General features: G+C 38.4%; 2 protein-coding genes across 2 annotated transcripts in view; one reads left to right on the top strand and one right to left on the bottom strand.

Annotated features, from left to right (window-relative positions):
- Window positions 1–1,609: 1,609 nt before the first annotated feature.
- Window positions 1,610–11,437, bottom strand: LOC131095811 (programmed cell death 1 ligand 1-like). Its single transcript, XM_058043925.1, has 8 exons — window positions 11,376–11,437; window positions 9,269–9,337; window positions 8,233–8,583; window positions 7,492–7,773; window positions 6,192–6,302; window positions 4,542–4,592; window positions 3,529–3,594; window positions 1,610–2,552 (listed from the first exon to the last, which is right to left on the bottom strand). Exons 2-8 carry the CDS (start codon window positions 9,321–9,323, stop codon window positions 2,530–2,532), a joined length of 939 nt encoding a protein of 312 aa, XP_057899908.1. The 5' UTR covers window positions 9,324–9,337; window positions 11,376–11,437; the 3' UTR covers window positions 1,610–2,529.
- Window positions 11,438–13,333: 1,896 nt separating this feature from the next.
- Window positions 13,334–16,885, top strand: part of PLGRKT (plasminogen receptor with a C-terminal lysine) — a 29,172-nt gene continuing 25,620 nt past the window's right edge. The window contains 1 exon segment of the mRNA XM_058044546.1: window positions 13,334–13,510. Within this exon segment, the coding sequence (XP_057900529.1) occupies window positions 13,334–13,510 (177 nt within the window).

Here is a 16,885-nt window from a genome sequence, read left to right on the forward strand (position 1 = left end):
TAATAATGCTTGGCTACTAGGAGGTAAAATGCAGCTTACTGAAGCTAAGTCTGCTCCTGCTTGCTGCTGTATTTTGTCTTCCAGATATCCGAAAACACTGAAGCATTATGCAAATGTTTTTAATGGAAGGAAAAAATGTTATTACACATATAGTGTTTAACTACATTTTTTGTCTTAGGATAGGAAGGATTTCCACTTACCTATTTCTCATTAACTAAATGCTCTATTTTCACTCTGATGTGTATTATCCCTGTGTAATGAGCAGAAAATACTTTACCTGAAACCACTTATGGCATTGAAGGATAAACATGTGGGCCTGTCTCCCTATATTCATAAAAGCGAAGCCACAAAACTTAAATTCTACTAAAAGCTTAATTTCTAAAATAAGATTAGACAAGTTCAGCCTTGTATTTCAGAGAAGTATAAAAGAGAGCTTATTTAGTAAGGGCAGGGCTTTTTGCTTTACCTGTTATTCGCCTCATGTCCTGCTTTTCTAAAGAAGTAGCAAAATTTTATGCTTCCCATCAACCACTCAGGAATTCAATCACTGTCATTTTAGAAGTTAGGGTTCAGCTAAAGAATTTCTATTTTTATCCCCTCATTTCATTACCTTACTCATCTGATAAACAGCACTTTCAACAGTAACTTGCCCTTCCTCCTACTGGGAAAAGAGAAATGTAACAGTTCCTGCTGTAGAGTAGAGTTTGATAAAGACATTAATTTCAGTTCCATAACACTAAGCAAGCACTGCTTTGCAAAGGCTTATAAGAACTAACAAGAGGAGACTTCTTCATTTTTACTGTAAAATGCACACAGCTGTCCAGTCCCAAACAGGAAGTAGAAAGTGAAAAAGTTATCTTGTCTGGAAAGGGAATTATTTATGGGGTGATATGATTAGATATTTTTGTGCTGAGTCAGTACTTTGTCTACAAATGGCCCTGATATTTCAAAAACCTCTCTGTAAATAATTAAAATTTGGCTATCACCTTCAATGACACCTAGATTCAAAAAGCATGTTGGGAAGCAGGAGGAGATATTCAAGTTCACATGGTAACCTTGAAGAGTCAAATGGGAATAATCAGTATCAGAAAACACAAGGTCTGCAATGAATCAGGGAAATGACTCTGTAGTAACTATTTTACTGAACTGTTGACCAACCCCATTATGATTCTGACAGACATTTCTCTATTCTACTAAAGAGGACAGCTTTCTCAGATTATTAAACACAACCTTGCATTAGCTACTTTGAATACTGCCAGCAGTGAAGCCCTGGCATTCACAAATGAGGACTGTGTCCACATTCTTGGGACTGCACAATACATTATCTATTTTCAAATGAAAAATAAAATCTGAGTCCAATGAGATTCCAGTTCTCTGCCATCTGTTCTTTGTGGGAGCCATTAGAGGAATGTCATGGCTGTAGACTCTCTCCTACACCTAATCCTTAGATACTATTTTTTCTCAGAAATATGCAAATAGAGCTTACACTACTTGCTGACAGGTTAAGGAAAGCAGGAAAAACCACAAGAAAAGCAAAACATGTTTTATTTAAAAAAATACAATTGTGAATACCATTCTAATAATTTTTTTTTACGTGTGTATGATCCCCCCCACAAAAAGCTAGGCACTTAGCAAAATGTAGACAACAATAACTTGTGAAACGGGAACCAAGAACAGGTTTCTTCAGCATTTCTATGTAATCACATGTGCAGTTATTTCATGTCCTAGAAGTAAGTATGTTTTCCTTTTCCCATTCCCAAGAAAACAAAATGATAATGTAAAGCAAGAGCTGTTTTTCCTAAATGTCCAAAGAATTGCATTATCCCCAGACTGTAAATCAGAAGACAGTGAGCAGTAACCAAGTAGTGCCAGCAATATCATGAGGAAATTAAATGTCCACAATGCTTTTCAAAGAAAATATCAAAAAGCTTAGTATTATTTAATTTCCAAACCATAATTACCAAGAATTTTAAATCATCTTTTTCAGGCTTAGCTGAGAGCATCTGGTATTTTAATAATGAAAATGCCCTGCATGTATGGCAATTTGTGTTGTTGCACCTTTTATGAGGATCAAAGTATTGAAAAGATTCTTTAAACTATGGAAAACCAGTTATGTGCAGGAAATTGTGAGCTCAGGTGAAGAAGGAATAAAAAAAGGTTCAGAAGATGATCTATCAAGAGCTAGCTATGAAATTCATGATGGTCATAGACCTAAAGTGCTTTACCTGAAAGATACATTTAATTAAATGAAATCTTTGAAAGACACATTTGCCTAAACTTGAGAAGGTAGAAACTTTGATGTTTAAATAAATACCTCACTATCTAGTCACATATACAGAATCTATTCAATATTTTTATGCTATAATAATTTTTTTAACTTCATTAAATTTTTCCTGTGTTACAACAATATAGAAGATTGCCACCACACAATAAATACAAAAAAATAATATCCCCTTCAGTATATATAACACAGAACATTTGAGCTGACAAATCTTCACAGCAGAGGGAAAAAGTCTTCCCCTGTTCTCTCTAGGTCTTCTCAATTTGCATATCTGTAACAGGAAGAATTATATGAAAAAATTATCAAATTACAAAATGATGAAGTCACAGAACACTTCACAGTTTTGCACCCCTTTCCTAGAGTATGAAGGTACCAAAAAGTTTCTTTCATCTAAAATTAAATTAATTAAAAGATCAAACAGGAAAAGATGATCATGGAGTAAATAAAAGTGGTAGTTCAAACATACAACAGTGTGGGAAGTGCTCTTTAGCAAATACAGTGAGATTGCTGTTGCTCAGATCCTCCTTTCTTTCAAAACCTTTTAAAATTCTTTTAAATACCTTTAGTGCTCCCTCTGTCAGTATTCCCAGTGGCATATCCCCAGACCCTAACTCTTGTGCTTGGAGATCGACACCTGCAGGACCAGCAGGCTTACCTGTAAGTTTACTGTAGTAAAGTGTAGCAGGGAGGGATTTGGGATGCAATTAATTGAAGTGCTTTAGAAGTCAGCAAGAAAGTGAGAGAAAAACTTCAATAATTTCACCCTCCTGTTCCACACCATAGGATATTTCACAGATTTGAGATATTTGATTCATATATTTTCTTGCTTTGTTGAGAGCGAATCGCACAGCTTGAGACCTGCTCAAGTAGCTGTGGCAGGTTCCTGTCCCCTCCTTCACTGCCACCACCACCCTTACAGATATGCATGAACAGCTCTTTCTATAGCAAAAGTGCAAGCTGGGAAAAGCGACTGGTTTGGGGTTTTATATATCTCCACATCATATTTTCCTTCGTATATCTTTCTATTTTAAAAACTAGATTCATTCTTTGATGTAAAGAACAGTACACAATGAGTTATGATGGTGAGTTTGTAAGACACAGAATGCAAAGCTGTATTATCTCTTGAAGGCTCTGTCTGTTGAAACAAGAGGCTAAATAAACCAGTCCTTAATCAATGCTCCAGTGACCAGGATGATTTATGCTGTGTAAAATTTGCTACTAATTTTTCCTTCATCATTTATACTTACATTTCAGCTCTCTGTCTTCAAAAGAAGCATCTCTGTAGTTGTGTGTATCCTTATCTTTTGCATGTTCTGTAAGCAAAGGACATATATACACGCAGCAGTGAGCATAGCTTAAACTTTTCCTATAGTGATAGATCTGTGTTAGAAACTGCCACCTCAGGCCACTCAGGATCTAGAGTGACTTGAATGTAGAGCAAGGGATGAGATTAGCAGTAAATGCTGTTTCTGTTTGAGCAAGTACTCTCAAGAGAGCTTTTCTTCAGAAAAATGCCAATAGCCAGCATGAACCAATTTTCACACAGCAATTTAATTTGTGGTGGTCTCCAAATACCCATACCACAACTTAAAAGTAAGTCAGCCAGTAGCCATCTTGACAGGCAGCAAAAGGATTTTAATCTCTTCTCTCTTGCTGTAAATATTAAGTCTCTTTTCTTCATTTCCTTCCATAGCACCTGTCATGGTGGTGCTGCCCTTCCACTAAGCTTTGCTCATAGTAAATAGCATCAATATCAACACAGAAACTAAAGCTTCCCTGAGTTTCTCTCAACGGGGCCAAACTCTCTGTCACGAAAGTTGTGACAAAGACCCCCAAATGCATGCTATGATACTGGAAAAAACAGAGGAATGTGCCAACACAGTTCAAATTGCAGCAAAAAGTCTGCACATCAGGATGTGATGCCATTCTGAGCTATTACGTTCCAGAGAGCCTGTCCCATCCTATTGCAGACTTTCCAAAAGACAATATACTGCTCTGTCCTTTTCTTGTGCATATCAGGAGTGCATCAGTTCCTGGAACAAGTATGCTTTTCATTCCTTTTGAAAGGATGACACAGTCATGAAAAGCCATTCTTCAATTGTAATTTATGGTTGTTACGTAAATGAAATGTAGAAAGCATTATAAAATAGAATTTAAATCTCCATTTGGTTGTCACCATTACAAAGTTAATTCTCAGGCAAGAGAATTTCTTATTTCCACAAGAATCACACTCTGCTAGATTTATGTCGTATGTACATACTTGCTATTGATGGACTTGCCACAGGTGTTCTGTTGCCCTTATTTGCTCTAGCTGAAACAAAACAAAACAAAACAATTTAAAAACAACCCAAAATACTTGCCTTAGATCTACTGAGGAGCTTAAACACATTGGTGGGAGGGGCACACATTACATAGCCCATTACATTAAAAATGTAATAACACATTACATTTGTTCTCAAAATACTAATTTTCTTTCAAAACTCTAAAATAAATTCTTCAGTACTCCCAATCTGTTGGTTTCCTTTCCAACCTCCTTTTCTTGTTTCTAAGCTGGAACTCCATTGATACTATGCGCTAACATCACTGGAAAATACTTGTTCAAATGGTTTCCCACTGCATCTTTTCACCCAGAATTTGAACATATCAGAAAACAGGGAACAGAAAGGGGATCATCTTCTCAGTGCTTTTTGAGGGGAAAAATGCTCACATTCTGGGAAGATTCTGTTCTGAAACAATCACTTGTCCAGTAACCCAGGACAGCTTAGGATTCAAGATAAAAACTTCTTGTCACTTACAGTGTAAACTTACAGTTTAGCTTTTGAATCAACTTGTAGTTTATCAAACACACACACACTCACACGTGTATGTGTGTATAGATAGATATGAAAGCTAATGTGATGTGCATTATCACACACACACAAAAACAATAAATCTTAGTCAAGCAACCTAGGAAACTTCTGACCTTCAATGAAATCCCCAGTGGGATTCTTTCGAGCAGTCAAGGATTTTGCTGTCCCTTCTTCCACTTTCATGTTCTCCTCCTATTCCTATTATGTTCTTAGGGCAAGTATATTCTTATAATTGCAGGATTATCTGCAGTCCTCTTGCAGCCTGTTAGAATCACCTGCAAGCCTGTTAAGCTTATGAATACTTTTCTCAGGACTTTTCCATAGTCACCCCCCTCCCCACCCAACCTATGAAAGAAAAATAAATTAACAGTACTTCTTTCCGTTTAAGTAACAAGTTTAAAACTTTTTTTTCCTTTATTTTGGGTGCTAGTTATAGTCTTTTCATACTCAGACAACCTACAAATTATTTCTTCAAGTTTTTCTTTTGTTAGCTAACAAGTGAAAACAAATTATTGCCAAACGCTTTAGCTTTTGTACATACTGTGATGTTGAAAATATCCAATATTAATTCAGGAAGTGAACTGAGAAAGCTCAAAACTTAGTAAGGAAATCAATGAAATATTCACTTAAAAAAAAAACAGGTGCTCTCACAGGTCAGTGAAATTCTCTATTTCAGAGAATGCAGAATAAGAACCACTAAAAAACCTCCAGTATCCTGTCTGCTACCAGCATTCTGGTCCCCAGTCAAAAAGGAAGACACAGAAGAGGAGCCTTCAATTTCCAGTAGGTAAAAAATGATGATGATGCAATAGGTTAGACACTAATTTTACTGCTTACATCCTTACCTATAAGAAAGATTAACAAACATGCATGGCTAAGTGGGGTTTGTGAGGGGTTGATAACCTGTTTCCCTCTGTCAACTTGCTAGTATCTACTCAAGCCCAGTAAAGAAAGAGAAATAAATTATATGGTAAAAAACTGTCTCATTCCACTCAGTGAGGATGAATTAACAAAGCAGATTGCTAATAACTGAGACACTCTAAAATAAATAATTTGCATACCTTTTCTTATGAAGAGAAGAAATAGAAGCACTGATCCAACAAAAGCAGTTGCAATGAGAGTTGCTCCAACAAAGCGTCTGCTCTTAGTCTGGAGAATGCCATCAGTTGAATCTTCAAGAAAAACAGGTGGGAGATAAGACATTACATAATTGCATAGGATCCTCCCTTTGCCTTTCATTTTCATTGTATTATTTTTGCTATGAGCAATTAAGACATAATAACAACTTTATAGATTGTGTCTAAGGTCAGGTGTTAATGATGTACGCAACACTTTTTTCAAATAAGGCGGGGGGAAGATAGAACATATTAATATTTTTCTCTGTTCTCTGCATTCCATGTGATAGTGCCTTTGATCCCATCAGAATCCTGCTTGTCAAAGTGTTACATCTGGCTTAGTTTCCCAGGATTACACGAAAAAGGTAATTGAGAAAGAGGACACAGCTCTTTTCATCTGGTAATGATTGCTCCAGATGGAAAGGGTAAGTGGTCTCCTTGAATTCCAGATATTTTTCCTGTTAAAATCAGACTTGCCCATTGAAAGAATTACTTGGTTTTCTCACTCTAAACATGGCTGTTTCAAACCCCTGTCATGTCCAAAAAGCGTGACTGCACAGGTGTTCTTAAAACTAGATGGTGAACTGCATCAGGGAAATGACCTCAGTAACAGTCTGACAAAGAGAAATACTGTTTTTGAGTTGGATTGGGTCTCCTGTCTGGTTGAAAACATATCAGGCGACAATGCAGAAAAGAATAATCAAAAGCAAAAGCCGAAGAGGAGCTGGCCAGTTAAAAGGTTTAATTAGGAATTGTATTAGTCTTGTCCATTTAGGAGTTTTCCTTTAATTCTGACTTAATGAGGGAAAAAAAATCTGTATACAAGTACTTAAATTTAAATATGCTCAAAGCAAAGGCTGTAGTGGCAGGAAAAGACCATATTGTTTAAGTTTATGTGACAGTAATCATCAACAAACTAGAATAATCTTGGAAGATGGAAGGATTTAATTTTCAGATGCTGAGATCCATGTCTTCCAAATAATGGAACTTTTAAAAGATTTAGACTCAATTTCCAGATACCTGCAGGTCACACAAAATTCCTGTCTTTAAATTCTGACCATACATGCATGATGAACATGTTAGTATGGTGAAAGTATACATTAATAGCAAAACTTAATGACACGGGTATTTCTGTCTAGCCTCTTCAAAATTTGGAAAAAGAAACAAATCATAGCTAATTCGACTGGGACAAAATTACATTAGCACCTTGAAGTGTATTACCATAAATGAAATTCAGAAGTGTTACCTGCTAGGTGTAAAATGGCAGTTGTATTTTCTTGCAGGTCTTTATTCCAGAATATACAGTAAAAAATGTCATCAATTCCACTTTTGATTGTGAGGGTACTTGTCACACGGTACAACTGGTCATTTGCAGTTTCAAATTCTGTGTTTGCCTTATAAGTCAAATCTTCGTAGTTTCCATTTTGCCATATCACTTCAGCTGCTGGGTATCCTTCTGACTGACATGTCAACTTCCATTCGTTGTGTCCTGTGCTCACCACTCCTTGGTTTATAATTCTGTAAGGAGCTAAACAATTGGGGGAAAAAATCATTACCAATAGGAAGCTAGAAGAACAGCCTGTATTAAAGGAAAGACACCTTTTCTTTTTCCCCAGCCCCCAGGGTCAAGTTTCAGCTTGGATTTTGACAGGAAAGGTAAGTAATACTATTGAGTCTGTAACTGGAGGTACAGGATTTATTACAAATTTGATGTGGTTTAGAAAGCTCATTAGGCTTTATGGTCTTTGTACTCTACACATGATTTGCAACCTGATTCCTTACATGTCATGGGAGGTTTAAAGGACAGAACACGGATTCAACCTAAACCTAGAAGCCTAAGTTACACAGCTGTGCAAGCACCATCAGACAGCTCCTGTCTCCAATTAGGTTTCTTTAACTGCTAATCCAGATATATCTTACTTCAGGATCTCCTCTGAAATCTTTTAAGAGTATCACAATATTGAACCTCCGATAGTAGCATACACACCCTTAACTTTCAGGTGGATTGTCTTGTAGTCAGCTCCCCCATAGGCAACAACACAGCGGTAAATTCCTGCATCTCTGAGCTTCACGTCAGTGATCTGAAGGACAGACTGTCCCAAGTTCAGATTCTCTTTCAACAATTTTATTCTTCCCTTAAAGTCATTGTGCTGATTTTTGAGGTCTTCCTCTCCTTTGTGAAGTACATAAACCTGCTTCAACTCATCTTTCTTATCCCAGCTGACACTTAAATCTCTAAACTCTAACTTCCCATTCACTGGAAATGTGCATTCCATGGTCACATTGTTCCCACGTTCCACAATGCAGAGTGACTGAGGAGCTTCAACTGTGAATAAAGCTGAAAAACAAAATTTGGAAGAAAACTTAGTTTTTAAATAATACACCTAATCTTTAAAGTCATGTCTTACCATATCCACAGGAAATTTTAAGGACCAAAGTACATTCTCTGTTCTGAAAAGTTAAACATTTTGGTATGTAGTTGTCCAAGTATGTGATAAAACACAAGACCTCTGCTGTATACACACACAATCTGCACTCATATCTGCAGACACCTGCTTTGTGTACACACACAGTGTGATGCTGTACTAAAAACAGTGAACTGTATATGCACAGCCATCAGCTGTTGCTTTGAGAAAACTCTGTCGTGGTAACAGGCAAGTGTCAGCAATGGGAAGGTTCTTTTTATATAAATGCCAATTGTTTTTTACGCACAATGTTAAAGAATACACAACATTTCCCAGGTCTGATAGAGTCTAGAAAACCTTTGGTGTAATGCTAATGGTACCTTGTTTGAAAAGGTGCCTCTGCTGGAACACTGACAGTGATTTTAACCTGGTCCCATATCAAAATACATGCATCTGGTTTAATGTAAAGCTATGCGTAGACCTTTTCACTTAAAGCATTAAGGGAAAAAACCTCAAATGCTAGCAGCTGAAGGAAAACTGGAGAAATTAACATTTCTGTGCTTATACATGGAAAGAAAACACACCAAAATAGTTCTACTGCTTTTTACGGCTTCTTACCATTTAGGAAATGCCAGTAGAATAAAAATACATACAAAAACAAAGGCCTTCCCATGATGAAGATGGAACCTAAACCAATAAAAAATAATACAAATATAAATAAATACTCATTTTCTGAGTTGCACTGTCAAATACACTTCATAGCAATCCACACAAAGAATTGGACAGGAGACACGGGATCCCACCCTATTTAAGAACAGGATTAAACTGCACCCAGTAGATAATCAGGTAGAAATCTTCCTAAATGGGTGGGTCCAGGAAAAACATCTTACTTTATTTGCTTTAAACATCTGTTCTTGATAGATGGCTAAATAAATCCTTTATCATTATCTGTTGATAAGTGAATAAGTACTCACAAATACCCAGTTGTAGCCTAACTATAGCAGGGAATGTTGCTCCCATTAGGAGAACGAAAGAATTTTCTATACTCTCAGTACAGGAAATAGAACTTGGTTCTTCCCCACCTGTTCATTTGATTTTAACATACTGTGAATACACCCTGCTTTTTTACCCTGGTCCCATAGTACATACCAGAAGGCTCACAAAGTTACATATATTGTGAAAACAATTCATGAGGTGGTTCGTGTCATAACATATATTTATGCAGTAGCAACCATGAATCAACCGTTCACACAGTAGTGCCTTTGTAAAACAGTGACAAAGCCAGTCAATCTACAAGCAGAATCTATTGCATTGAATTTCTGCTGCTTTACATCTGAATACAAAAGTCATTTCACTTTTCTGTCAGAAGTTTTTCCCCTCTTTACTGACATAGGCTTTATAGTCCTACACAACATTTTAACATTTTTAAATGCTTCTTAATATCGACTCATACATTTAATCTTAACACACCCACTGCTTTTGGTAAGTCTGTATTTTAAGCCATAAACGCAGAAAACGATAATTTTTTTCTAAATAAAGTTTTAATTTTGGATCCACAAACATCCACCAAAATAAGGAAGGATTGCCTTTAGCTATTTTCTAGTGGTAGTTTCAGAATCTGTATAAGAAATTAGACAACTGTAACGCTCATGACACTTCCTAACTGATGAAACTCTATCTTGACTGCCATTCTTCACAATTTTTATGTTTCATCCTTCCTTCTCTGATTGTCAACTTTAAGATTACAGTGAAAAAACAATTTTGTCTTGAATTCATAAGACACATGTGCCCTTACTGTGCTGTGGCTTAAGGGAACTAGACTCCTTCTAACAATTTGATTCAAGTTACTTCTTTTCCTCAGACTGCTGCTGCCTGATCCCAACAGCTGATTTGCAGCAAGCAATGCATATGGAGCTGAGAAAGGAAGGCAATCCATTACATTGTTAACAATGTAAGCATAGTCTAAAAATAGGCACAGGAAAAATTCAAAGAAGACTCTCATGGTGCAAGATATGATTAATTGATAAAACTAGGCTTCAAAAAGTAGTTAGGTACCAAACTTACGCCTTAGCCACAAGTGATGTCCTTGAAAGCACTAGAAAATTGCAGCCCAATCCTGTGGGTCCCCGGGAGTTTCTCTGAATGTGTATGCATCAGTATGCCTCCATCATGATTCCCCTGCTAGAGTAACAAGCACTCCAGACCACCAACTAAGCTCCAACGTAAAGCTTCTCCAACGAGATAGAGGTATACCCATCACACAAAAGTACCATAATCACCCTTACTCTGGAGACAAGCCTATCACTGAGACAGACTGGGTATTGTGCACTCCCCCTATCAGAATGACCAGAGTTGCAGCACACTCAGACTCAAAATACTTTCTTTTTTTTTTTTTAAGTAGTGGCTGTCGACGGCTCATAACAAAGCAGACTGCTTGAACTAGTACACTGCTTGGAACAAACAGGATGTGCTCTACAGTCAGGAAAGATACCCATACTCCTGCCTGCAACCCCTATCCACCTTTTTAACAGGAAAACTAAGTATTGGCATGATGTCCAGGAGGGGTGCTCTGATTAACTCCTGGAAGACAGACAGCAAGTTAGCTTTTATAGTCCCAAGACCCATGGTTATGTCCTACAATTGCTGACACTTACTAGAATGCCTTCTCCCACTGTAGAGGAAAACAAGCTTTACAATACACAAAAGAAGTATGACTATTACTTACAAATTTCCTCAAGACTGAGAAAGTTTGCAGCTGTATTCAATTTTTCACTTTCAGAGGGAAAAAAATGCAGGTCCAGGTCAAATCCAGGTGCACATGCAAAAAGAAAACCACTTCAATAACCATTATAGAACCTTCTCTTGTTTTACCCTGAGCAGAAGAATCCTCTGGATAGTTTGAGACCTTGACATCAATCAAAGTCCTTTACTAAAGCTCGCTATTTTTCTTACAGTACCTACCACAGTGTCTTTTCTGTCCTCCTGCCAGCTTCCAACATCTGTGGAAGTTTTTTAAAAGCAAATAATATTCTAAACTGTACAAATTGCTCCTCAGTACTGCTGCTGCACGTTTCTGCCGCAATCAAATGAAAATTACAGGAACTATCTGTCAAAAGACTTCATGTGACAACTTAAATGTTGATGTAAGTACACCTACTTCTTTAGGAAACTTCCCCATTATTGGAAAGTTCCCCAGCAGGGAAAATTCTGTATTGCTAACAGTGGTTCACTGTAACCAAACAGACAAATGCTGCAAAAATTTGAACATAAAATGCCATGGGCATTTTAAAACCACATAATCTAATCAAAGCTATGTGTAAGCACTAGTCCTTGGAATACCAATTGCAGGTGGTCATCCATCTACACATACTCAGGGTCCCTCGATTATAAATCTCAAGCCACGCCAAAAAGCTGCTAACAATTAGAACTTTCCACACAATTTTCTCATGTCCGTAAAGGTCATAGGAATAGAAATAACGTACGAATAACAGGAAAAGCATTTCCTATCCTCCTCTTGTAAAGACAGATATTCTCTTCCCAAGATTTGGACACAGTGAAGGCCACTTGCCTTGCTACTGTGTAGTGAAAAAAGAGTTCTTAATCCTATGTACTATGCTAGCAAAAATAGAGTACTGTCTTTTTCATTTTCTTGTTTCTAGAAGTCCTTTAAGAATACAGAACCCCCCTCCCCTCTCAAGCATTAGAAGCAAAAGGATGAACTCACATTAACTTGTAGACTGTAGAGGGAGAACCGAGTCAACAGCACAAAATACAACTCTAACCATATGTTTCAGTGTAAATTCCTTCTCTTAAGTTGTCTTCACATACATCAGAAAAAGGTTGAAATTCTCAGAGTTAAAATACTGTAAAATGAATGCTCTAAAATTTTTCACTGTTTTCGTCTTTCCACTTGACAGCCTGTTCACAGTATCTGTCATGGAAGAAAAAACACGTAATGTACAAAACTGATAAGGTTCATGGTTTTGCTTGATGTATGAGATGAATGTGGAAACCGTGGTATATAAAATAGCTGAATGTAACATTTAGGTTGTAACAACCTGAAACTACCTTAGGAGATTGAGGAGGTGGATATTCGCAGTAGGTGAGACCGATAAATGTTAATTTCCACTGGTTTTTTTGCTGCTGTTAAAAACAGGCTAAATTATATTGAATCAGTAAAGGAAAAAAAAAAAAAAAAAGGTGTAACAGAAAGAAACTGAAACACATTTATTAAATGCCGTGAGATCACAGAAGCCACCTTTCAATGTAGCGACTTTTCAATGTCAGGAAATTAGTTACTGCTTTTTCACTGCTTACCTTGAGGTCACAGGGTTGCATTTTTCATGTAAATTTTTAGCAGCAAATAAAGGACCAGGACAGGTGGTGTTTTGTTTTGTTAAGTTTCTTTTTGTTCTTATTGTTTATTTTTGTTGTCTATACACATACACTCCCTATATATATATATACACACATACACATACACATCTACATGCACACAAGCACATTTTACTGCACAGTTCTATACTGCTGTGGTGGAGTTTGAGTTTTGGGGGTTTTTCACCTGTTTTGCCGAACTTCCCAGGCACCTATCTCACTCAGTCCTGCCTGCCACCGGGCATTCCCAGGGAGCACGCCCCCGGGCAGGCTCGGGTGGCGCCGGTGCCGTGCTCACCTCAGGCTGGGATGAGGCCGGTGCAGCACCGGGACGGGCTCCGGCCGCCGGCAGCCCCGCGCCCCGCACTGCCGCCGTTCGGCTCCTCCCAGCCTGGCGGCTCCTCCCTGCCTGGGGCTCTCTGCGCGGCCGCCGCAGCTCTGCGGAGCGTCTCCCGCCCCATCTCGGCCAGGCCTCTGTCCGACCAGGTGTGCTACTACCGGGCCCCGGCCCCGGCCCCGGCCCCCGGCCCCGGCCCCGGCCCCGGCCCCGGCCCCCGCCCCCTCGCTGCGGCTGCGCCGGGCGCGGCAGTGCCGGGAAGTGCTCCCCGCCGCGGCCCTTCGCGGAAGGCCGTGCCGAAAACCCCTGCGCCGTGCTCCTGCGCCTCACCTTTCCCAGCGCTTCAGCTGTGGCGGAGCAGGGAGTTCTCTAGGCAACTTCTCTGTTCCTGAGAGCCGTGAGCTCTAAACAACAAAACCAAAAGCGACATCGGTACTGCCTCACCCTGCGTCTGTTGCCTGTCCTTAAGCCTTTCTTTTTCAACATGGTGAGATCATTTATTGTAAACGGGTCGCTTGCACTTTCTAAACGGATGGATTCCCATTATTCATGCGGAGGACTGGAAATGACACAGTATCCAGGATATCTATGAATTCCCGGAGCTATGTCCTGCTTCTCCAGAGACAAAGAAGTAATTTATTTTAATAGCTCTGTTCCCTGCCACTTAAAGAGCCTTCTGGGAAACAACCTCCAATTTAATGATAATACAATCTGGACATTCAGTGTTGTGTATAGTTTTTATGCTGCGATAGTTTTTCTTATGTTATGAAACATAACAAGATCAGCCATAACTTTTCTGCGAAAAAGCAACCCTGAAATAAGAATATTACTCAGGACATTACCAAAGAACCAAAGAGTGGTTATGAGAGTGTTTTACTAATGAGTGTATTTACAGGGTAAAATATAAATCAAATACAAAATTGTGATACATGGTAGCATACACGTCTAAGAAATGTGTAATGAAGGAGGGAAGGACACCGAAACCCCTGTGCTCTCTATACCCTAAGCATCAGGTACTGAAACCTGCAGTTTGAAGTTAATGGTTTTGTGGGCCACAAGCCAGCAGGTGTTTGAGAAACCACAGGAATCCCTACCTGGAAGCCATCGGGTTTTCTGTTGATAAAGCACATTGATGTGGAGGTTTTTAAGAGCAATCGGTTTAATTGTGTTCATATCTTCCAAAAACACATAACATGAGTCCCTCAGAAAGGAGAATGTAGATATTAGGTTATGCAATAAAAACTCCTCTGCACATCCCTCGCACAGACAGACAAAGACTGCTGTCCCTGCTGCTTCCAGGCCCTTCCCATGGGATATCAGCCCAACAGAGACATATCTCCACAAGCACAGAGAAGCACAGAGGTCTCAAGGCAGGTAGGAGCCCAAACAGATGACTTAGAGAAAGCTCATATTTTTAGAAGCTTCAAATTGTTTAGCAATAAACATGTAAAGGGCAAATTTACTTACAAAACTATGTGGTGTACATGAGTTACAAAAGAGTCATAAAACCAGACAAAATAATCATAAGACAATCTATGAAGTTTCTTTTCAGTAAGAACAAAAAATGACTGCAAAAACATTCCCAGAATGAAGTGGAAGCTTCTAGTTTATGATAAATGCTTTAAGTTAACTAAGAAGACCAGTAACATAGGGACTTCCCCTACAACAAACAAAAAATGCTGTGTCAAAGCTACAGGCTTATCTTAGTTCTGTGTAGCTTCTAGGATTTTCCTTCACACAGTTTCTATTTTCAAAAGTCAAAGAGTAAAACAAAAAAATAGGTAAAAATCTACAAGGTTGCAATAATCTTTCTTCATTAATGTAAAATATTAGAAGTCTGGATTGTTTTGCTGAACATTCATTCCTAAAATGTAAAAGGAAAAGTTACTCTTACAAGTTAAATAATTAGTTATTATGGGGTTAAAATGTCTTATGGTCATCTATGTTTACAGTCAGTACACTTCTGGCACACTTAAGTAAATACACTGTAAAACAAGGAAATTGGCTTGCTAAATACTACAGATTCAGGACATTGGTCTTCAATTTATTTCTTCAGTTTCTTTCAAACCTACTGTTTTGATTGATAAATTTTGGAATTCAATTTTGTAGATAATCTTTCAATTAAATCAATCAGGCAGACTGATACAGATACAGCCTACTTTTCAGATACTAGTTCTGCAAGCTATCTCTAGCATAATATGTTTCCTTCTTAATCTGGATTATATAATTGAAGAGAATAATGAATTGTTTAACATTCAAGTCATTATGGTAGAATTCAAACTGATTCATCCAAGTGCATTATACATAAAGATAAGAGGAAGAACACTTGCTTTCTTTCAAATATTTCTTCTAGATCTAATTCTGTGTTCCTCTTTCTTCCTCATCATGTAAAAATCACAAATAAAGTACCTAATAGATATCTGCATCAGCTCAAATTACAACTATTTCAGTTTTTAGTTGACTCTTTTTTTTTTTTAATTAGGTATCACAGTCAGCATTTCCAAGGTTCAATCATTTTTGGACCAGCTGTTTGTGGAGAAAATACGCCTTATAATTTAAATATTATTTTAAAAAATATTACAAGAACAAGGGAGACATGTCTGCCTGTCTAATGGATACCAGATTTGTGTTACTTTGAAATGTCTTTATCACTTTGCGTGGCTCTTTTTTAATGGCACCAATACCTGTTGCTTTCTGGACTAGAGAAATACTGCCTACCTCCAGAAATGCTGACAATCTAACAGCACTGTGCAATATATGAAGCTGTCTGATTTTTAACTCTCCATACCATGACCTGACAGACTGAGAATTAGAACAGGAGAGGCTATATTCCCCAGTGTGGTGCCATGAATATTTACAATATCAGTGAAATCACATAATTCAAGCCACAAGTGGTACCAACCAAGAGAGGCAAGAGCTGCAGCCCCTGCTGCAAGTGGGCTCCTGCCAGTGTTTGAAGTCTGATGTAGCTCAAGCCAGTCTCCCTTCCACAGGCAAGAATCACAGTGGTTTCTTATGCCCTATGGAAACTAATCTCCATTCTCCATGCTACTTCTTAAGTCCTAGATCCTTTCTTCAGAAACCTGTACTGTTTTTCTAGCAAAAGGTCATAGTTCTGTTCCTCCACCTCTCCCTTATCTATTCCTGTATTATTGAAATCTGCTGCCCCATCGTGCTAACCCCTCAATAGAAAGCAGATCTCTGTGACACAGAGGTTTGCCAGGGCTGCACTACAGAGGTCTGCTGCACTCTGAAACTCCTTTCTCCTCAAGGAAAGATTTGGACAGACCAAAATGGTTTGCTTGGTTGCAAGGGGCTTGGCGGGTGAAGTGGATGGTATCTTTGGTAACCTGCTTTGAAAGAATGTTATAGTCTCACAAATTTACCAATCACAATTCTCTCTGGTGAAGTCTTGTTAAATACCTGCCAGGGGCTGCCAGTGCAGTAGTGCCATCTTGAGTGGAGCTGGAGTATACCAATAAGTTTCCCCCCTGGTTCTCTGCTGCATCAGAGATCTAGGAGAG

The sequence above is a fragment of the Melospiza georgiana genome, chromosome Z, assembly GCF_028018845.1.
Source record: "Melospiza georgiana isolate bMelGeo1 chromosome Z, bMelGeo1.pri, whole genome shotgun sequence".
Lineage (NCBI taxonomy): Eukaryota > Metazoa > Chordata > Aves > Passeriformes > Passerellidae > Melospiza > Melospiza georgiana.

What these genes read in the sequence shown, in the direction of transcription:
- LOC131095811 (XM_058043925.1), bottom strand. Translation starts at nt 9,323, where the DNA reads ATGGGAAGGCCTTTGTTTTTGTATGTATTTTTATTCTACTGGCATTTC. An exon ending in AATCCACCTGAAAGTTAAGG is followed by an intron (nt 7,774 to 8,232) that starts GTGTGTATGCTA and finishes CCAATTGTTTAG; the next exon opens with CTCCTTACAGAATTATAAAC. An exon ending in TCTTCTCTTCATAAGAAAAG is followed by an intron (nt 4,593 to 6,191) that starts GTATGCAAATTA and finishes GTTTTGTTTCAG; the next exon opens with CTAGAGCAAATAAGGGCAAC.